This window comes from Atheta coriaria, unplaced genomic scaffold (genome assembly GCF_025399875.1).
Source record: "Atheta coriaria isolate IRGN ID8LTWV9N9 unplaced genomic scaffold, Caltech_Dcor_3.1 hic_scaffold_10_pilon, whole genome shotgun sequence".
In the NCBI taxonomy this organism is placed as follows: domain Eukaryota; kingdom Metazoa; phylum Arthropoda; class Insecta; order Coleoptera; family Staphylinidae; genus Dalotia; species Dalotia coriaria.
In genome coordinates, this window is record NW_027045452.1 from 6,421,488 (window position 1) to 6,444,843 (window position 23,356).

General features: G+C 33.9%; 1 protein-coding gene, 2 long non-coding RNA genes and 1 other non-coding gene across 4 annotated transcripts in view; 1 reads left to right on the top strand and 3 right to left on the bottom strand.

The window, feature by feature from the left end:
• sick (sickie) overlaps window positions 1-23,356 on the top strand; it is a 70,500-nt gene that overhangs the window by 11,493 nt on the left and 35,651 nt on the right. Inside the window, 3 exon segments of the mRNA XM_065313862.1 lie at window positions 52-169; window positions 2,079-2,131; window positions 17,146-17,372. Of these exon segments, the coding sequence (XP_065169934.1) occupies window positions 52-169; window positions 2,079-2,131; window positions 17,146-17,372 (398 nt within the window).
• On the bottom strand, window positions 208-415 carry LOC135801548 (small nucleolar RNA U3). The gene has a single exon (XR_010550392.1). It is a non-coding gene; the product is annotated as a small nucleolar RNA U3 (small nucleolar RNA).
• On the bottom strand, window positions 5,004-7,137 carry LOC135800613 (uncharacterized). Its single transcript, XR_010550191.1, has 4 exons — window positions 6,717-7,137; window positions 6,608-6,652; window positions 6,086-6,545; window positions 5,004-5,425 (listed from the first exon to the last, which is right to left on the bottom strand). It is a non-coding gene; the product is annotated as an uncharacterized lncRNA (long non-coding RNA).
• LOC135800786 (uncharacterized) lies at window positions 11,898-12,833 on the bottom strand. Its single transcript, XR_010550222.1, has 2 exons — window positions 12,674-12,833; window positions 11,898-12,588 (listed from the first exon to the last, which is right to left on the bottom strand). It is a non-coding gene; the product is annotated as an uncharacterized lncRNA (long non-coding RNA).

Consider the following 23,356-nt stretch of genomic DNA (forward strand, 5'->3'; position numbering starts at 1 on the left):
TTGAGTTGTTGCTTTAGTCTACTAATGATGTTTTCTGTCTACTTGTTACAGATTTATACCGACTGGGCAAATCATTACCTGGAAAAAGCCCGGAGCAAAAAACGCGTCAATAGCCTAGCGGCGGATTGCAGTGACGGCGTGCTTTTAGCTGAAGTTATCGAATCAGTCAGTAAGTAAAATATTTGTGTTTTGATTTTATTAAAAACAACCACTCGGAATACCCGCATCCGTAAAACCACCAAAGGTGATCTGAACGATCATCGTGACAATATGAGTAATCCGGAGAATACGCATATTGCAGCCTCACGCTCAAGATGCAGAGTTGTGCCTCGTCATCATGGTTGCAATAACTCTACACGTTTGTGAAGAGTATGCGAAGATATACTACAGAAATGATCCTGTGAAGTATGATCTTAGTTTGTCAATCACACAATCTGGGTAGTAGTTAAAAAGATGTGTGTCTTCTAGTTAAGAAGTTTATATGTGCCATCTATATGTGAATATCTCAAACTTAATATTTTTTGGTCAAAAGTTTTTTTAATAAAATATAGATGGCGCATTGCAATAAATCTTCCAAAATTTTAATTTAAATAATTTATGATTCACATTTCTCCAGATGAGATTTTGAAATGTTTGGCACGCTTCCTTGCAATTTCTCAATATTCTCATTTGAATTCGATTTGGTTTCTCAGTGTTCCACCGGTAATTACCATTTTCATGCGGATTTTTCGACTCCGTTCCCGCACAAACATATAAAAAGACATAAAGCATAAAAATGTTAAAGTGAAGCGTTCATAATTTACGAGCGCCGAGAATATCCACCCGAATCTACTTATATTGAAGGCATTAGAACCCAATCCTGCGGATATTATTCAAGCGCGCTCCGGCGAAGTGGCGTTGTAATCCAGTGTAATCGAATGGGAAATAAAAGCGAAAATATGTTTGATTTACGTCGACGTTTATGCGCCCGCTTTACTCATTTTACACCATTCGGCATCGGGGTCTCGACTTTAAGACTTTTTCATTCTTTTCATGGCCGCTGCGTAAGTACGTAATGCGAACCAAGTTAGAGAGTTGAGGAGTAATAGTTTTAAGAAACGCTTCGGGTTATTCTTCAGGCTTGGCGCTGGTAATAAGCTCGTATTTTAGTGATCTGTGTCGAAATGAATTTGAAGTGCGGAACAATATTAACAACCACTCATTTGTTATGGCTACTATAGGAGATCTTTAGAAATCGTTAAGTATTTATGAGCGGATTTAAATTTTTGTTTTTGTGCATGACTAAAACCACAAAAACAAAATTAAAAATGCATTTTAAATGCATATGCATATGAAAAATATGAAAAATGCATTTATCTGGTTTTCGTATTTTTAAATTTTGAGATTTTTGATATTTTGGTGTTTTTTTAAATATTTTTTAACGTATACCTACATGACATATCTGCAATTTTTGACCACCCTGCTCTACTTCGTGACTAAAGTCCGTGGCTGAAGTACTTTACTCACAGCTTGGTCCGTCCGTGTTTAAAGTACCACTTTTTGTGCCTCAAAACCGTGAAAAAAATACCAATTTAAAAGTAAAAGTAGAAAAAATAATAAAAACAAAACCAAAATAATAGAAACACCTTGTATTTATATTTTGAATTTTATGTACATTCAAATAATGATGCGAACAAACAAGATAAAATGCCTAGCGAGATGACCAAGAGAAGAAGCGGCGCGACAAAGCGAAAAGTGGTAAAACGAAACACAAAAAGCTTCCTGAGTCAAGGGGGGCAATGTCAAAGGGCCGACTGCGCGCAGGCTCCGACATTAATGCATTATTATTAGCGGCAAAAACAATCGCCTAACGTGGCGCCACGTCTGAGTTATTAAATTTGTTACACGAGATTGCTCATAAATTATTCATAAAATTTTATTCAATTATTGTCCGTGTGTATGTTACCACTCCCAAACATTTTTAGAACAATGAATGATATTAAATTTGTTTGGGCCCATAAATGAACAATAATGTATTTCAATATAATTTAATTATATTTAATACCAGCTGTTGTTAATACATGTTTATTTGTTTACAGTGTGCCAAAAAATACCAGATATCAATAGGAAGCCAAAGACGCCTTCACAAATGGTAAGTTTTTATAAATTAAAAGTTTTATAGTGAAAATTATATTCATTGGCTTTTGTCTTCGATTTTTGGGATAATTATTTGACAAATCAGTCAATAATATTCTCCATTTTGATTTAAATACATAAAAATTGCTATTGATGCACTTTGACGCCATCTACATTTGCATTATATAACTATAAATGCGATAAATTCCATATCAACTTTTAACCCTTATTTTTCACCTTTTGCGTTATATTTTTGCAACAAAAAGTAGCCTATTCGCTTCTCCAATGTCAAAAATATTTCTATACCAAAATTCATCAAAATAGGTTCAATAGTTTTCATCTGAAAGCGTAACAAACAAATAAACAACCTCAAATTCGAATTTATATTCGTATTTTGAACGTACTCTTCCTCTGATAAATAAATTTTCAATGCACAATGATTCGCTGATGAGCAATCAGTAGTCATAATAACATATTAATGATGTGATGTGCCGAGTAATGAGAAAATTAACAGCTGTCACAACAATCACGTTTGATTTGCCGCCGCTGAGCATTGTCTCTGACGCGGTGTAATTACCACGCATAATTTGCATTTTGCAATCACAGTTTTAATTAACTTTTGTAAAAAAATATTCACAAAAATTTCACAAATTGCTCAACGATTTATCCATTGGTAAGTGTGTTTAGTAAACTCTTATTGGTTTAGTGATTAATTTTGATTTTAGTTCGGCTAGTGTCGACATTTGTAATCCACTCGGGTAATCCAGCCGCGTCTCGATTTGAATATTGCATAATCCCATTAGTGTTATACCATTACGTGCGCGGGTGCTCAACCTACCTCACTGTGCCGACCACGTCCGGGCTGCAGCATTGCGATTAATTTCCGCTAATCAATTTCGGCGCTCTGCGCAGCACAATCATCATCATCATCATGATTCATGGAAAATTTGTTATTCGATCTCAATTGGCCTTGAATTTCATACCTGATGGATATGTTAAAATTTGAAATTAAAATTGAATTACAATCGTAAAGTATCTATAATATAAACATGAATCGCAAAATCTGTTGGTAAGCGCATAACTCAACAACGCCTGGACCAATTTGGCCAATTCTTTTTTAAAGTGTTTGTTAAAGTCCAAGGATGGTTTTTACGACGAGAAAAATACGAATAATTGCCGGGAAAACCCTAACGACAGCTCTTTTCTCTGGAATAAAAGTTGGCATTGAAATTCAATCATAGTTATAGTTAAATAGTTGAATCCGAGGTGGTGTGCTGAATTGCATTATTAGCTATTTTTTTTATAATTAATGTGTTTAAATTAAAATTACGAATCTTATTGATTGAATTGACACATACTATGTCTAGAACAAGAGAGTAAAAACGAATTACATTTTTATTAAATTTTTATTGAAGTCGCGAGCAAAAGCGGGTGAAATATATTTTTACACCCTGTATATTTTTTGATAAATTATATGCGTGACATATTAGACTTTAGTTTCCGTATATTAGGGAGCCACCCCTTTCACTTTTGTGCACGCAATTAAATTTTTTTCGCTCGTGATTTTCGATTTATGTCGACGATTAATCCACGTCGCGAATTTCACGCCGAATACACAAGCTAGTTGACTTCGAATGGAAATTTCGGTGACAAATCTGTGCAAAAACAAGCGACAAATTGCTGTTTGGTCAAGTTCACAGGGATTACAAATTGTCTCAATTAAATTTCCTTGATTACACTTACTTTTTTATCGTTTAAAATTTTATTTTTATTTCATTTACGTGCCAGTTGAAAATTTACGCTTATTTCACACAAAATTAATTTCTACAGCTGTGGTGTGAAGTCGGTTTAATCTTTCTAACCTTGACAGTGTCAACAAAAGTCAATGAATACAGAAATGTTTTCACTGCTATGAATTGCATTCGTTATGAATGTATAATCAAATCACATCTTTAGATGTGAAATCGATACATGTCTAGTGACTCATAAATAGATATTAAAATGTGTGTTTCTCTTAAGATATTCTTGAGATCATAAGATTTAAACGCTTATAACATTTTTGTATGAGTGAAACGAAGCGCTCTCATAACATAAGACGATTTAGATCGAAGCCCGCGACGCCGATAGCGCATTTAATGTGTAATACATGCCAAACATGCAAACGTGCGGGATATAAGCATGTGAGACATGAAAACAATCTAATAGATGATATTCTACTCATATTTATGCAGTCATGAGATGATGTCTGATGAAATGCAATAGATACAAGACATAAACGAAATTATAACCTCAAAATATTATATTATAACCTGTAACCTCTTAAATGTACTTTTAGTGTTTTAATTTCTTTATTGTCTTGTGCGTATGAGTAATTTGTATTTATGCTTAACCATTTCTATGTAATTGTAATTAACTGTTATGCAACCGCTGTTATGAATGGAAAATGAATCACTGAATAGCGTAGCTGCATAACAATCAATGCAGATACTGACAGACCGAACAATGGGCACTTTATTATTATTAGTATCTATTGATTGCGCCAAGTGCAATGTAAATGTAAATGCCCGTAGAAATATGGACATTTCATGTTACTAATCGTAAATAATTTTAGTTAATTTATTTTCTATGCATTTTAAGAGTTGAATAGACAATTGCGTGCGACTTAAGTATTAATAAATATTAACAATTGTTATCTGCTCGAAAAAGTAAAGTAAAGTCGCAAATATTACGTAATTTTGTTATATTTACAGTAGAAAACACACAGCATTTTATAACAGAAAATTAAATTATGTTTTTTTAGTGTTACATGATAGATAAAGATACATTTGGCAAAACTGGAGCTTGCGAAGCATTAACATAACCTAAAATGCTCTTATAAAGTTGAATTTTGATTCACTTTGTATACAAATTGTGAAATTAGTATTTTCCTATAATTATTTAGCAGTTATTAAAAAATTTCCTAAAATATCTACCAAAAAATCTTTAAACTTTGTAGAGGGCAGCACTTTATATTTAACAAAATGTTTAAAAATTTAATGGATGTGATGGATTAAAGTAATTGATAAATAATTATTTCAAAAAGGGTGCAATAAAAACACAAAGGGGTTGACCGTGCGACCATTAATCATTGATGGCTATCACTTTTCCTTGGTTTTTATTTCACTCACGCCCTTTTATGTTCCACAATAGATACGTGAACGTAAAGTTGATTTTCCACGCTTTATACATCATAAAATGAAAGTGACCAATTAATTTCCACTTTTGTGTCTTCTTTAAACCGCATCAACATTAGTTGCTATTACATTTATTCCTAAAAAAGTAAAAATAAAACAAAAATAAAAATAAAAACAAAACAGGAAGGAAATCAGCATCAGCAATCGTAATCGGAAAATGCACCCGAAAGTTTGTAGAATAGCATTTTTAGCCAGAGAGTTTCCAGGTTTCGCATTTTCCCAACTTCGGCACGACGTAAAATTCGATTGCGCACTTTAACGTTGCGCAAAAATTGACGAACCGTGAAAACGTGCACTGACATTACTTCCGATTTATGTTTGTGATGTGCATCGAATCACAAATTTCTTCTTCGAATATTTTTTGATTTAAAAATATTTACAAACAAATTTTAAACATAAATACCTAACTATAAATTTATCATTTATTACATTTGATTAGAAATTAAGTGAAAATTTTATTTTCCCGCCGGCAAAAAATACCGATGTGCGTTTCGTGAAATTGCCAATAATTATAATGCATGAACGCATTTTTATCTGCTCGGACACCACACAACCGGGTGCATGTGAACGCTTCGAACCCCAAATTGACCTAAATCGCCATTCGTTACGTCGATTGTTCGCCTATATCTCTTTCGGCATCAATCAATCACTTCACAGAACCGTATCAAAAGACAAAACTAATTTAAAAAACACAAAAATTTCTATTTTTAAATTCCGGATCTGATAAATTTTTTTACCTTCCATTGACCATTCGTAAATCGCACGCTCTCAAAACCCTCGTGACCACCACTGCAGTTCTGTAGTAGTGTGTTCATCTTCATCTAAAATCTAGATTCCCGGTCAACAGCGGAGTGAGGGGAGGTGAGGTGAGGTGCGATGGGCCTAAACGAATCGCTTTATTCGGCTCATTCATTCCGCCACGGCTCGCTTCTCTTTTCTCTTCACTCTCTATTAATCTATATCTTCCCTTCTTCCCCGAGAGCAGCGGCGGGCCGTTTTGTCGATGGCGCGGTTCGTTCACCCACTGACACTAATTTACCGCTGTGGACTTGGGCCGAACATCCATCCTAACTAACCAACCCAATATGTTGTAATAAATCCATTGGAAATCATGTTAAATCCTCTAAAATCCAAATTTTACCCAAGAGAATATCGAAATTTAGCCCGAATTAAATTAAGGGTGGTCCTAAAACATATCTAAAAACATTCTGTTTACTTTTTACCTTCTTCCGTTTAGTTTTCTGCTTTGTATCTCTTACCTCACCACTTCTTGTATTTATTTACATTTCCAAACATAACCTAACCTTGAAATAGAAAATAAAAAGCAACGGTAAGCTCAACAGCATCTCATATCATGCGTTTGAGTACCTATATCTTAAAGATCTAGAAGTTTGACTCCTCTCGCCACTTTGTAGCGTGAATACGTTCGCCGTGTTTCAGGTCTTCCATAGCCGCGCACACCTCAATCGCTCCCCACGCGCGAGACTTTTGACCAAAAGTGATCCAAGCACGCTGCCTACTAGAGTGCAGCACAGCACCGGTCAGATACGTACGCGACGTCGCGTCGTCCGCGCACATACCTTCGTAAAACTCGCGAGAATCGCGTTTTCGTTTATTGTACACAAAACAAACAGTGATACAACAATACAAACTCAAGTGCTTTATATTTATACATTCGTTACATTATCACATGTATTAGTATTTCTAATATTTCAAATATTTACGCGTTGTTATCGTGTTTTTTACGTTTTTTAACCGCGTGCCAACCTGTTGGTAGTGTTTTCCAATATTTAACAATATTCGCAATAAACCTGTCGGTGCGATTGTTGTGAAATTAATATTTTAATAATAAAATTACTAAGAAATTGCGATAATAATATAAAACGTGCTTGTGATATAAATTAAGACATTAATCATATTCTAACTGTTATTTTGTTGTGTTTTGATGTACTCGCAGTTTTATATGATAAGACTGTTGTTATCATCACGACGTGCCTTTGAAAACGAAACATTTGGATTATAAGACATGAATCATTCACGTGAGTTAAATAAACGTATATTTTTAGTATAAATAAATTTAATTCTTTGTTATCGCGACTTGCAGTCGAGTTTAAACTTGTAATTCACGAAAGAAACGTTGTTTACTTTCCTACGGTTGAGTTTTGTTTGTTTTTACCTGGAATTTTCGTACTCTGCGCAAGTTTAACTTGTGTTAATTCGTAGTTTTTAAAGTTTCTTTCTTTTTACGGGTGTTTGTACGTCTCCTGTGTCAATTTAGTCGTCGCGGGGTGTTTGTTCTTGCCGAGAGTTTACTCACGTCGACGGATAAGGAAATAAGGATAACGAAATCGGCATTCGCGAGACGCGCCGGGCGTAATGACGTAACTTGAAACTGCAGTTGCACTTGAGTTGAAATAAACTTGAATTCGCTGCGATTGAATCATGCCGGATCGAAAAGAAACGAAAAAAAAATAATAAGAGTTGAAAGTTTAACATGTTGTGAGTTAGTTCAATTGGATCAATCTTGAGCGAAAAGTTTTTCTTAAATGTTTGCTTGTTACTGTAAGATAGTTTTACGATGTAAAAAGGAAATTAAACTTTTTTGTTGGTGGGATGTTCAAATGTTACAAACAGGAAATTAAAAAAAAAACGAGGGCAGGTTTTTCAGGATGGTCTTGTTCTAGTTGTGGTGTAAAAATACATTTTATAAATATTTAAAAGGTGTTGCTGCATCCAGTGACTAATAAAACTAACTTTGAATTTGATGAAAAAATAAACAAATTGTAAGTAAATTTAAGAAACATCTCAGATTAAGCAATGCCTAAGTATCTAAAACTGTGTTTTATTTATTTTTATTGATTTATTTTTTATGTAATAACAGGAAACTGCTAAATATGTACTAATCGCAGGTTTCTGGTAATAATTGCTTGCCATCATAATTAAAATCATCCTGCGATTAGCAATCACATCCGCGCAGCATGAAAATTGCACCGACATGTTTTTCAATGTGCACTTTCGCCGCATTTTATTGCGTTTATTGAGCATGCGACGTAATCTTTGATTGCCAGCATGTGCGGAAGCGTTGAAGCGGCAAAACATTGAAGTCATTCACAAGCAATAGAAATAATAATAAAAAAAAAGATTACAGATTACCGATTACACATTGCGCATTGCAATCTGTTGCTTATAGACTGACTAGCAATCAATGATGAATAATGAATTGCGAAAATAAGTAGCTGTTATTAGAGACGCTGGATTGTTAATGTTAAGCAATACATCAATCAATGAAGTATTTGCAATTGCGAAATAATTCTGTTGATGCATTCATGTTTTGTAAAAAGTTGATAAAATTGTAAATTAATTCGTTTTAAATGAGCGAAGATTAAATGCAGTTTATTTAATGATTTGCCGTAATTATAAGTAGTTTATTTTAAGTTAAAATGAATAATTATGTAGTTTATTAAAGTAAAAAGTTATTTTTTCAAAAAATGTTGAAAAGGAATTGTGGATGCGCGTAAAAGCAGAAATACTTATAAAATGTCCTTCAAAATAATAACTCAAAGTATAAAAACATGATTTACTCAATAAAAATGAAACATAGCAACAGAAATATTATTTTTTACTGATTTATACGTTTATACTTAATCAACACATCTGTTGATGCATACATCTATTGCAAAAAGTTGATAAAGTTGTAAATATATTTGTTGTAAATGAGCGAAGATTAAATGTAATTAATATAATGATTTAGTGCAATTATAAGCAATTTATTTGAAGTTAAAATGAATATTTATGTAGTTTATTAAAGTAAAAACTTAAAAAAATATAAAAATTAATTGTTGATGTACGCCAAAGCAGAAATATTTATAAAATGTCCTTCAAAATAACAACTCAAAGTATAAAAACATGATTTACTCAATAAAAATCAAACACAGCTACAGAAATAATTTTTTTTACTGATTTATACGTGATTCTATTATTTTATTACAAGAATATTATATTTATACTGCTTTTTCTACCGTAATACGTTCTGTTGCGTACTTACATTATAACTGATTCAATTTCTATAGTATAAAAAAGAAATGTTCCAATTCAATAACTTCAATGTTCACGGTCGTAACGTGTACATTACGAACTTATAACACGTAACAAATTGCGCCTACTTCAACTTGTTGAATGTTACATAATTCCTTAAATTACCATTATCGGTGTCTACTGATTGTAACTTCGACTTACAATTACCTTGCGTGGTTTCAGTTTTCCGTTGCGATGGGATTTATTGCTTAATTTAACAAAAAAATAATGACAACTTATTTGTAACTGTGAATGATATAACAAATCAATTACCGTGTAGAAAATATAAAATATTTTGTAACAAAACAAATATTTTTGTGTTTGTTTGGATATTTGTTGTTACAATAACAACTATTACATCATTCTCGTAATGTTAATGTCGGAAGCAGGCAATTTGTGGTCATGCATCTTCATTTTCAATCTTCATTGAAAATTCAAGGTTTTTTTATACGTCCTGGTGAAAATTACAAACAGAAAAACAAGTTTCGCACATTTTTTTTTTCTTCGAATGATTGAGTTATAAATATCAACTTGTTTTATTTAGAAAAAAGTTTATTTTTATTTTTTTTGCATTCTTTTGTGTTTTAGCGAGTGTAAACGTGCAAACTAGACAACTTCTTGAATATTAATCACTAAGTAAATACCTGTTGAAGTATTACAACTAAATACAAGAAAATATTCATTGCTCGTTTGCTCACAGCGTGTGATAATCACATATTTGCTAGTCTGGTTGCTTAGATTCCTATTTCTCACGAATCGTCACATGACACGAACATAACCTTTACTTTTTAATTTTTATATTAAAAGCACATTAAAAGTCTATATTAATCTACACAATTGTTTTATTATATTATCATCAATTGTATTATTATATTATCTTGATTTATTTATTAATAGATAAATTATTTTGTCAATATTGTGATTAATTATGACGTTGAAAATGAATTGTTTCGCTATTCAAGTGGAACATTTAGTTAATTTCAATGCACTCAGGTGATTACAACAAAGTGAATCACAATCAATACAACATATTAACCCAAAAATACTTATAAACATAACCTATATAATTACATTTAGCATTTTGAGGTTAATCATGTTCGAAATGATTGCTTACAGTTTACAGATTTAACATTTATTTGCACCGTCATGTAATTACGGTGTTTGCGCTGCTTTTGTATTTATATCCACTAATCTTGATCGAATTGCTGGAAGTGACTTGTAACTTGTGATTACTACAAATGTAGTTGTTATTCAAGTACACACACACACACACACACGTGAATACATCCTGGGAACTAAGAACATTTTTATTTACGCAACACGAACGCATTGTATGTGTATGTTTGAAAATCAAACAGTAATAAATTTTTATTGCTAGCGACTCGCCGCCGCTTGTTAGGACGTTATTTATTCTCTTTGCGATCTTGCGCCCGCGCCGCAAGCGAGATGTGGCATGCGCGCAAGTCGATAGTAATTAAAAGTCAATGATAATAAAAACAGAAATATACTTATAACGAACCGCGACGCAAAGCGCAATCATAAAATCATACGAAATGCATATAGCACGTAAAATACGACTCGTAAAATCATAACTTAGGTACTTGGAATTGCAAAAGGCGTAAAAAATCACTTGGTAATAATAGTTCGTAATTTAATTTTCATCTTTTGTTATTTTTAAATTTATGACTTATTTCTGTTTTAAATTTAATGTTTACTAAGAATTAATTATTGTTTAATTGAGATAATTAAATTCTCAAAATTTTGTTAGCCACAAAATTCCTCGTCAATTTGTAGTCGGTTTATTGTGCATACGCATCAATTAATTCTGATTGAGTTTAATTAATGTTTAGTGTGATGGCCGAAATTGTAGTCAGAACAATAGAATTTTAATCGACTTCCTGCCGCGTCCGCTTTGTCTCCAAATATAGATACGCAACATTTATTTATTGGTGATGTGTGTCATTGTGGTTAGCAACGGTTTCGACTTAGCGAAATACCAATAAACCGTTAATCTATAATATAAAAATGAATCGCAAAATCTCTTGGTAAGCGCATAACTTAACAACGCCTAGACCAATTGGGTCAATTATTTTTCTTAATGTTCGTTAATGTCCAAGTAGGGTTCTTACGCCGAGAAAAATTCGAATAATTGTTGGGAAAACCCTAAAGACAGCCCTTTTCTATAGGATAAAAATTGGCATTGAGATTCAATTATAGTTATAGTTTAATAAGTGAATCCGGGATGGCGCGCTGAATTGCATTAGTAGCAATTCTTTATATAATTAATTTCTTTAAAATAAAATTGCGAAACTTATTGAGAGAATTGACACATACTATGTCAAGAACAAGAGAGTAGAAATGAATTACCATTTTATTAAACACTACCGGAACGAAGTCGCGGACAAAAGCTAGTTAATAAATAAAAACAGGAATCATATTGTATTTTGGGTTTAAAATTGCAAAAAATTCTTCAACTAAATTTATTTCTTCTTTTATTAAATTATTTTTTAAATATATAGTATTTTTCTCAGTGTATTTAAACTGATGTTTTTTTAAACTTTTTTTGCTAAATTTTACTAAATAAATGAAATAAATTATTTTTTTTGAAATAATTTCCTACGGAATGCTTGGTTCCTTGTTCTGTTTGAAAAAAATAAATTATTAGAATAAAATTACCATCATCTCGAGTATTGATAACTGGAGGATTTGGTAGAGTTTTATTGTCTTCAACATTTTTGAGACACGCATGTAGATATTTGGCTTGCTTTGAAACCCATTTCCAGAGCGTTGAAACATAGAACACTTGATTAACACAGAAACATTACATGGAGCTAACAAATGATATGTCCGCTTCAACTTCCATAAATTCAGGTTCATGGTTGTTCTTTGGACCATTTTTGGATATGCGGAATACCTGGGCTTACTTTTGGAAATTCTGTAATTTAATTTTTTTTCTAATTTGCGATTAATAAATCTAGTGCCGCGAGAAACATGAAAATCTGAAACTTGATTAAAATCTGGTTCGTCAGGATCAACCTCCATGGGTTCAGAAATATAAAAGGAAGGTTCGTCAGGATCAACCTCCATGGGTTCAGAAATATAAAAAGAAGGTTCGTCAGGATCAACTTCCATGGGTTCCGGATATTTTGACATCGTTTTAGGACTGCTGTAATTTAAGATTTAAATTTTGCTGATTGCTTGTGTTTAGAAAAGAAAACACCATGTTTTTGATTTTTGTTAAAAAAATTTACCTTTGTAAATTGCAGAATTTCTCAAATTGTATGCCTAGGCGTAAGGTATAGGTGAGACGGAGCACTGTTAATATTTTTTGAATAATCATCATTTATATACGTGTAGATATTTACGATAATATGATAACAGATAAAATTAGTTGATTATATTTGGCTACGTGCTTAATATCACCTTATTTATCCTGTATGATAATCACGTGTATGTTAATCTGGTTGCTTAGATCCCTATTTCTCACGAATCGTCACATGACTATCAACATAACCTGTACTTTTTTCATTTTTATTTCAAAAGTCTATATAAATGTATACAATTATCTTGTTATCAATGATATTATTATATTATCTAGATTTATTTAACGACAAATAATCTAAAATGTCAATATTGTGGTTAATTATGACTTCATCGATGAAAATATATTGTTTCGCTACTCAACTAATAGATTTAGTCAATTACAATGCACTTAGGTGATAACATCAAAGTTCATCAATACTTTAATCACATCCGTGTTGATAAAAGTATTGTGTGATGATGCATGATGATAACAATGCAATTACTTAATTTATAGTGTTGATAAAATTATTTGACTACAAAAAATTTGTTTAAAAAAAAGCGCGTTTTGAATACAAATTTATTTTAATACCAGCTTTTGCCCACGACTTCGTCCCGGTAGTGTTTAATAAAAATGTAATTCGTTTTTACTCTCTTCTTCTAAACATACGAGTAGTATGTGTCAATTCTATCAATAAAATTCGCAATTTTATTTTAAAGAAATTAATTATATAAAGAATTGCTAATAATGCACTTCAGCGCGCCATCTCGGATTCAACTATTTAATTATAACTATGATTGAATTTCAATGCCAACTTTTATCGTATAGAAAAGGGTTGCCTTTAGGGTTTACCCTGCAATTATTCGAATTTTTCTCCACGTAAAAACCATCCTTGGACTTTAATAATCATTAAAAAAAAAAGAATTGACCAAATTGGTATATTCGTTGTTGAGTTATGCGCTTACAAACAAATTTTGCGATTATTTTTATATTATATATTTTTTATCCGTTTACCGTTTTGTTTTAATGATTTATGCTTAACCTTGATTTCTACATCGTTAAATAATAACCAAATAAGACGCATAATATTTGAATAATTTTTGTATCAACATTGTTTAGTCAAGTCTCGAGATAAGTTGTCCAGCAACTTTTTTGTAGCACACTCCTTCAATCTGCGTATAATTTGCTGTGCTGTTTTTAATTTACTAGGTTTTTTATGACCATAAATCGATTTTATGCGTCTGATTATCCCATCAGTTACTTGTTCGTTGCCCCGAGGTGCTGAGTTTTATTTTTACTCATCTTTTTTTACTCGAGGTTGAAATACCGTATCATGACTATACAGGATATTTCATATCAAATAATTTCACTATAGGCAACCCACAATGCAAATAACTATGATTGCCTATAGTGAATGGTGTTGGTATTGATTTAAATCACGGTTTGTATTCGTTTGTTTCATGTATTGCTATGAGTCGCAGACTGTTGCCGAGTGCATGCGATGCTTAATCGAACTGAAAATTGAAATTAAAGCGAATATAGACGTAGCAGGACATGCACCAGTGCATGAAACCATGAACCTCACGTTTGTTGTTTTTCCATTTCGTCAGTCGTAATGGAATAAAGTAATGAATGCATTGTGCATTTTTTTTTTAATAGACTTGAAACATGCTGCAGTTTTTATTGTCATCGTTGCAATGTCGATTTTTCAATTTGCACGAATCAGTTTCGATTCAATGATACGTTATTTATTGGAAATTATGTTTTGTCTGTTGTCTATGGAAAAAGGTTATGCCTGAAATTTATTATTATTACACCCTAGGCAACCAATTTTACACTAGTGTACAATTAACTATCATGACGTCGCATTTTGTTAAATTTACACGATTAAAGTAAAAATACAAAATGAATTAAATTATATAAGTTTTGAAATTGAATTGAATTCATTCTTTGATTTGTTTGATGACTCAACATATTCACCATCAACCTAAAATTATTTCTCAAGAGTGTTCGCTTATAATCGCGTGGAAATTGCTTCAAGAGCTTAAAAGCCTTTAAAGGCTATTATTATCGATGTTGCACACAGCAATCTGTTCAGAGCTTAGAAATCGCAACGCTGCACAGATTTGTTAGTCATGTTGCATACACTGGTCATAATTTAATGAAGTTCTAGGATCGGTTAAGAAGGAAACGATTATAATTCTGTTTCACCCACTGAAAATGTAGCCATAGATTTAAATCTTATTTCTCAGTCAAACCTTTACGCTATAATGAATGTTTTAAGAGGACACCTACGCGATTAGTGAAGCAACACACACACAACACACTTAATGTAATACATGTGAATAGTATATTTGGTTGCCTAACGTGCATAACTCAATTTCTGCATTTTAGGTTTCTTATTTAAGTTTTTACGTGTAATTTAAAGATTTATTGCTGGAAATGGTTGAAAATAGTTTTAAAAAACTTTATTTAAGTTAGTAAAGACATTCGTTCATGATATAAGGGCGTAGAACATAAAATAAAAGGTACAAACAAATGAAAACCAAACAAAACACAAGATGCAAATCAAGTGAACATGCATCGCATGTATTCTTGGGAGTTCGAGTTGAAGTTGAAGCAGGTTCGTTAAAACTTACACTGTGCATGTAGTGGGTTGATACTAGAAGTAAAATGGAAAAGACAAAACTCCACAGACATCTCGTATTTATTTATATTCTCCACTTAAATAAACACAGAATGATGCCACACAGAATTTAATTTTGAGGTTAAATGTGTGTTTTCCTATGTTAAAAGGCATATTAATATGTTTTAGGTTATGTTTACAGAATGCATTCTTCTGCGTGCATTCGCGAAAACGTATTCACTTACAAAAAGTGTTAATGGCTGTTAATAGCCAGCGTCAACACGTGACTACTGAGTTTATGCAAAGCATTCCGTACTTATCGTATACATTACATTTATTACATGATTACATATCTTCAACGGGTATGTTCAATGCACCTTTGACTTTCTTGGAAATATGACGTTGCTTGAAATATATTTATGTACTAGCTTTTGCTCGCGACTTCGTTCCGGTTGTGTTTAATAAAAATGTAATTTGTTTTTACTTTCTTGTTTTAGATATAGTATGTGTCAATTCTATCAATAAGATTCGCAATTTTATTTTAGAGAAATTATTTATATAAAGAATTGCTAATAATGCACTTCAGCGCGCCATCTCGGATTCAACTTAATAACTATAACTATGATTGAATCTAATGCCAACTTTTATCTTATAGAAAATGGCTGTCTTTAGGGTTTTCCCAGCAATTATTCAAATTATTATATTTTCTCATTGTAAAAACCATCCTTGGACTTTAACGAACATTTAAAAAAGGAATGGGCCAAATTAGTCTTGGCGTTGTTGAGTTATGCGCTTACCAACTAATTATGCGATTTATTTTTATATTATAGATATTTTTGAGTTAAATACAGATTTTTTGATTCAAAGAATGTAAGACAAATGAAATTGAATTGAATTTCTGAAATGTTTCGGATTCTTCTGAGGATAATTTAGTGCTCAAGCTGATACAATAAGGAAATTGCGCTCGCGTGCATTTTCCACATAAATTTCAACTACTTAGAAAGGGCCTTACCAACTTGAAAGCTCGAAACACCTTCTGGATATAAATCAACTCAACAATTCGTTACAAAATACGAATTCTGGTTAAATTTTGTTAAATATTTGCAAAATTAAGTATTAACATATTAATTTCTTACTTTTTTGGTATTTTTAAGCATTTCACGAATTTATTTATGAATAATTTACATTCTTGCATGTTGTAAGTTATTCTCTAGTGTATAACATTTTTTTTATCAACGTATTAAAGATTGTTTGCGTTCTGTTACGATTTTTGGATTATTTTATCAAAAGCATGCGGAGGGCGTGCAAAGAGAAAGTCACGATAAATAAAAGGCACAGTACCAACCGGCATGACACATCGCTTGCACATGTGCATAATTCGCGCTGCAAATTGTTGCAAATCGACAACAAAGTTGTTATTAGTTAACTTCGGAAATCGTGGGCGCGTAGACAAAGCGGCGTCACCTATGCGTCAGTTATATTTTTATTTTAACATAGGCAACCAATCATACATATAATTCATATTTATTAAATTAATACTTTTATAAAATACGTTTTAGGTCATATCACTGTCGGATTAATTATTATCAAACCATATTTGGCACCGTGCACATCGCTTTCATCATAAGCATTATTCCGCATTCATTTTTGTTCGTTTACAACACACGTTCGCAGTCTTGCATCTGATTGTGTTTTGTTTCACATGCCCTTTGACTCTGCGCGCCGTGGAATGAATAAAAAGTTGAAAAGTTAACAGGCATGTTTATTAATGTAACGTCTCTTCTCTCTGTTTGCAGTTGGACAACATAAATCTGTGCTTGAGCGCACTGCGGACGCAGCATGTCGCCGGCGTTGAGAGCGTCTCGGGTCAGGATCTGCGCGACGGCCGCCTGAAGGCGATCCTAGCGCTCTTCTTCGCGCTCTCGCGGCACAAACAGGCGGCGAAGCAGCGCGCCGCCATCCAGCAGCAACTGCAGCCGCCGACGAATTTACCAGCGCAGCAGGAGCAAATGACGCCCAATAGGTAGGCAACTTATTCTACGCTCGCGCGGTTCTCATTCCCCCTATTGACTAAACACCGAAGTGCGTACTTTGATGTATACAGAGTTGCCTACAGCGCAACACCACTTTTGCTTACATATTGTGTGTTTCACAAAAATGTGAAGCTTATAAAGCTTTGATTTACGGCGCATGGAGTTGATTAATTAATTAACTCTTTGTTTTACTTTGTGGTAGAGGTTTAATCTTGCTTTGAAGTTTTTGACTTGCTCAAACACTGGCTGCTGCAAAGCGTAAAGAGCAAAGTCGAGTCCGGCGTTTAATTTACGTCCGTTGTTCCGAAGCGTCGAACACGGAGAACTTTGGCGTCGACGTTGGTTGTAAATGATATTGTGTTGTCGACTCGCGTGGTTAGGGGCGAAATTTCGGCGGGGGCGCGCTCCCCGCGGGCAAATAAATAATTTCCGCTTTGCGGGCCTTCCGACGCGAGTGGAACGGGTAATATGGAATGATACCATCCGGGTTTCACACTCATAATGCACACATATTATACACACCTTTGTTTTACAGGGTGTTTGAGTACAACGCAACAACGCAATAAATAAAATAACAAAATTTACACGATGAGTAAACACGTAAATGTATGTTTTCCATGCATCGTAAAAGTTTACACGTCGTGCAATGTTGGTTGCGTTGTTTATTTTCAAGCTGCGCGACATAAATCAACGGAAAACTAACAAACTTTTAGTATTTGACTATTTTCGCGCTCGGGGGTCGTTAAGCGAAAAAGTGATGAGTCACAGCATACACAAGGGCTATTAATGAGCCAATTAAAAATCTTTCAACGTGGCTTGAAGTGTTGGAGATAAATTTCAAAGTTTACCAAAGGATTAAAACAGAAAATACAAATTTTCTTTGTTTAGATTTTTGCATCCACCCTTCAACGTCTACAAGTCGGATTTATTTCTTGGTGCGCAATTCGCATTATAATTAAGCGTCGTAATTCATGCGCGCACCAGATGCATGCGAGATGTGCGCCGCTATTCGACAATTCATTTCGCGCGTATAATGGCTGCGATGCGGTGCTCAGCGAATTTATGTCCTTGTACAGTTATTCCTCATTCTCAATGCGGAGAGACTCAGCTGCGGCTGCTGTCTGCGGATCTGTCTGCGCGGCTGTGGCCCACCTTCGGTTATGAGCCGAATTTGGGCGTAAACTACTGGAAGTGTAAACTGCAAAGTGGAAAGGAGATTCAGATGTATGCAGCTGGGTCCAGGCATTCGGAGTTTCAAGTTTACGAGTACGATTAGCGTTTTATGTATGCAACTTGCGAAACTTGCAAAATATAGTTATTCCAGCGATACAAGATCAAATTAAAATATATATTACACACAAAATTCCATCAATTAGATTTGTAATTTTATTTTAAAGAAATTAATTATATAAAGAATTGCTAATAATGCACTTCAGCGCTCCATCTCAGATTCAACTATTTAACTATAACTATGATTGAATCTCAATGCCAACTTTTATCCCATAAAAAGGGCTGTCTTTAAGGTTTTCCCGGCAATTATTCGAATTTTTCTCGCCGTAAAAACCATCCTTGGACTTTAACAAACAATTAAAAAAAAGAATTGGCCAAATTGGTTTTGGCGTTGTTGAGTTATGCGTTTACCAACAGATTTTGCGATTTATTTTCATATTATAGATTATATTATAAAAGAAGTAGTATTTTAGGTTTTAGTGCTTTTTGAAGGAATTATCTTGTTTTGGTGCCTGAACTATATAATTCCTTGGAGAATAGTTGTCTGTAGTGGTGTGAAGCGAAATGTGGATAATTGCATTCATAAATTTGACGATTTCGGGCCCGATTCGATACTTTATCGGTTATTATGATTATTTTTATATTCATATCCGACGCCGAATGATATTATTGCAAATTGCGATGCTTTCAACTGCGAATTGCGAATTCAGCACGTGTTTTACTATATTTGTGTTTTATTTGATTTTATTTCATTTGAATTTCCTTTGAAACGAATCAAATAATGGATAATTTTTCTTTTTTCTTCTTTTTCTCGCTTATTTCTACATGAAATTATTGCGAAAATAATATAAAAAGATGTTGACAATATAATACTCGGTAATAATTGCTATATATTTTGATAGATAGCATTGTTCCGTGCCTTTTTATGTTTATTTCATGTTTGTCTACTTGTTTACTGCCATTTCGAGGTTTTGTCTTGTTTTATTCTCCATTCCAAGCAATAAATTTCCGACTTTGCGCTGTTTTTTCGCCCGCGAAACGAGTCCTTATCCAATTTTCCACTTATCTCCACATTTCTATCATTGGAATGTCTCCGTTTCGCGTCGTCTCCAGAAAATATTGCAACCGCATGCAACTATCCTCCTCTACGCCCTCAAATGGTACGATATGCCATCACCATCGCTTCCGCCATTGCAAAAATCGTATACGTTTGAGTTTGAAATTTGAAATTTCCACCCTCGCAAGTTTTGCTGTTATTTATGGCTTTATGTGTCGCCACCGCCGCCATCAGAATATGCATCGACCTTCAGACTTCTCAGACTGAAATTGCATATACAGTAGAATCCGTTTATTATGACTCCGCTTATATTGACCAACCGGTTATTATGACGTAACTACACTACCAAGTTTGGTTTTCATATAAAATTCTGTATAAAAAAGTCGGATATAATGACTTCGCTTACAGTGACATGTCGCTTATTATGACCCATTTTTAATAGATTATGTTCGGTTATAATGACCAACATGATTCTTTACACCTCCGGTAATGTTCGTTGATACCCGACGACGTTCGACACGTGGCGAACTTTTTATATTTATTGCTACATTTTTTTTATGATTGTCAAATTACATTTATATATTTACTATCGGAAAGACCAAATGCTTAAATAATAAATATAAGCATTCAGGCAGCAGCACCTTGACCACGACTTAATCCGTATTTTCCATTAATCCGAATTTGGCGTGGGTCATTCGACAATCTCAATGCTTTTTAAAGAACCATAACCGTATTAAGCAATCGTTCAATTCAAATGTTTTGAAACCGAAGAGGCTTCGAAAATCACAAGAAAATTAATTAAATGAAAAAACAAAAGCAGACAAAAATTACAGATTACTTGCAGTAAAAAATACACTTGAATGTGTTATAATGTGCTGATTACGTGCAATTTTGATTTTGATTTAATATGTATGTATACGTACATATTTACACAAAAAAGGCTTTTCATTTCACAAAACGCTTTGTATGACGTCCGCTTATTATGACGTGTTTGTCAATTCCCTTCGATGTCATTATAACCGGACTCTACTGTATATACATATCGCACTTTTAGTTCTGTTCTATCATTGCGGCATATCTCGATTCGGAGAGAAAAAAAGAGAGTGGGGGTAAAATGACACAAACGACACGAAACACTGCAGTCTACCCTCCGTGCTCATGTTCATCTACCGTAGATAGGTAGGAGTTGAATATCAACGGCATAACAGCAGGAATGTGGAACGACCGACGCGTCGGTATCTTACGAAACGCTTCGGTTACCAAGGAACTAAGGATACACCACCAACAGGGGGAAAATACAGTGGAATTGCAAGCTAGGGAAGTGCAGGAAGTATAACTTATGAAGGACCAAGTCAAGCAAGACAACGAAAGAAAACTTGGTGTTAAGAAATGAGCGGGGTGTGAGGGAAACGGAGGAAAGTGGTGGAAATGCGTATGGGGATCAGATTCGATGAAATGCACCACCTGGAAACATTAATATTATTATTTTATAAAGTTTTTCAGAAGATTTCTAAAGAAAAAAGAAGAAAACTGTAAAAACTCTAAAAATGATTTTAGTTCATTTATTGAAACATAGGTGGCTGAAATATACTTTTTTTTAAATTTACAAAAAATCATGAATCACTTTGTATATTTTGGCAACAGATGCATTTAGGACAGCCATGTCATAAAACAAAATGAAAAGGAAACGAGAAAATTGCGAAAACACTGAAATTTCCCGCTCTCACTTCTCCACTTCCTGCTTGCGATGATAGACACAGACGAGGCGAATTTCGAGGGTGTCGCACAAAATGTCGCAGAAAATTGCCCGCCTCGTTCACGTGCTCATCGTTCTCGCGACGTGCAAACGACACTCGACGTTTTCCCAGTGCAACTGCATTACTATCGTTATGCGTCCGCTCAGCGCTCGTTTAGCCGCCATGTTTGTCAAGCCACTAAGCCACTATACCCGCATCAAGTCGCATCATCTAATGCGCGATTTTCTTCCGAGTGAAATCTTCTTGAAAGTCAACTTGTATCTACGAATGATTAAATCTCAGGTTTGGGTTTTATGCGTAACATAGGCAACCAAGAATACACGTTTATGCAATATTCTTGTATCTAGTGCGTAGGCAACTTAATTTGCTTTTATTAAACGAAAGTCAAAAGATGTCAAGCTTTTGGCTTCACCTCATTTCATCTCACCTTTAACACTCCTCTACACATTATTTCCCTTTATTGTTTGGATCTTATGTTGGAAAACGTGCCCCTTGGCGCTTTTAACGTCTGCGGTTTTTGACTAAGTGGCGGGATTCATGTCGCGCTCGAGGATTTTGCCCTTTAGCGAATAAGGGAGTCGGGATGTGTGATGTGGGATGCATTAAAGACGAACCCCCTGAAGGGTTTGTAACCATTTAGATTTTGGGTAAATGTGTGTAGTGTGTATTAACTTATCTAGGGAAATTAATTGTTGTGGTTTATCTTTGGAAATTGTTCTAGAATTTCTCATATTAACTAATGGGATTTAATATTTTAGTGGTAAAACGGTTAAAATTGAAGTTTTTAGGTTTTATTGCAGTGGAGAAATTTAAAAAACCGTACATTAATACCATTTCAGCTACTAAGTAAATAAGTACTTTTAAGCTCTGAATGATGGATGATTTTTCGTATATCGGGGATTAAATACGCTTTGAAGATTAACTAAAAAGAGTCAATTCACATTTTCTCTTCTTTTCTATTTTTGTGGTTAGGTTTCCATGCTTCTAACATGACTCAACTAAAAATCTCGTTAATGCTGCATCACGGGTTGCATATAATTTAAACTTTGACATTGACATCTCCACCCGGGTGGTAATGCCACTAGAAATAAGGTATCAATGAGTTCGCGTAGCAAATGCAACTCGGCTCTGCAAATGAGAAGGGATCAAACGCAGCCGGCTTTCGTCTCGCCTGGCACGAGGGAAGTTAACCGAAAAGGAATTAATTTCGGAATTGAATCGATCAGAGACAGATGTTGCCGCATTGCAAGGCGCACCCGATGTCAAGTCCACTTGACACTTATTTATTACCGATTTTTAATACTGTCCTGCTTCCCCTATTTTTTATGCGGTGAAACGACCCAGCCGGGGTTTTCCAGCCCTTCTCTACCCTTGGAGTAATATTTTTTTCTTTATTGGCTTGTGCTTATTTAATTTTTAATTTAATCTCAGAATTTTTCTTTTTCATGATTTTTTTCTTTGAGTAATAAATAAATTGTCTTAATCAGATAATATGCAAATATAAATTAAAATTAATCTGTTCTTTTCTTAATCTTTGTGCAGTGTCATGGTGAGTTTTACTTTTATTGTATCCTATTGCTTCTTTAAGTCCTTTTTGTGTTGCCCCGCACCTTCATTGGGTTTTCTGCTTTCAATTTCCTGCTCGTTTGCCGGCGATTCTTTCATTACGGAAACTGCAACCTTTGCAAGTAACTGCAGTCAGGCTACGATTACGCAGCGCGTCTTCTTGCTAACTTTTTCTTCTCCGAAAAGAAATACCAAGGAGTATTACGTGAATAATGAAATCGAGGGTGAAACGCGAGAGGTCTGCAACCAAATAAGCTTCTTGCTAAAAGTAAGGCTCGCCTCTAAATGGATTCATTTCATGTTATTATTTTTTTGTGCTTTTCTTTACTTTACTTTAGAGTGAAGAATGAAGGAGCACTTAGCG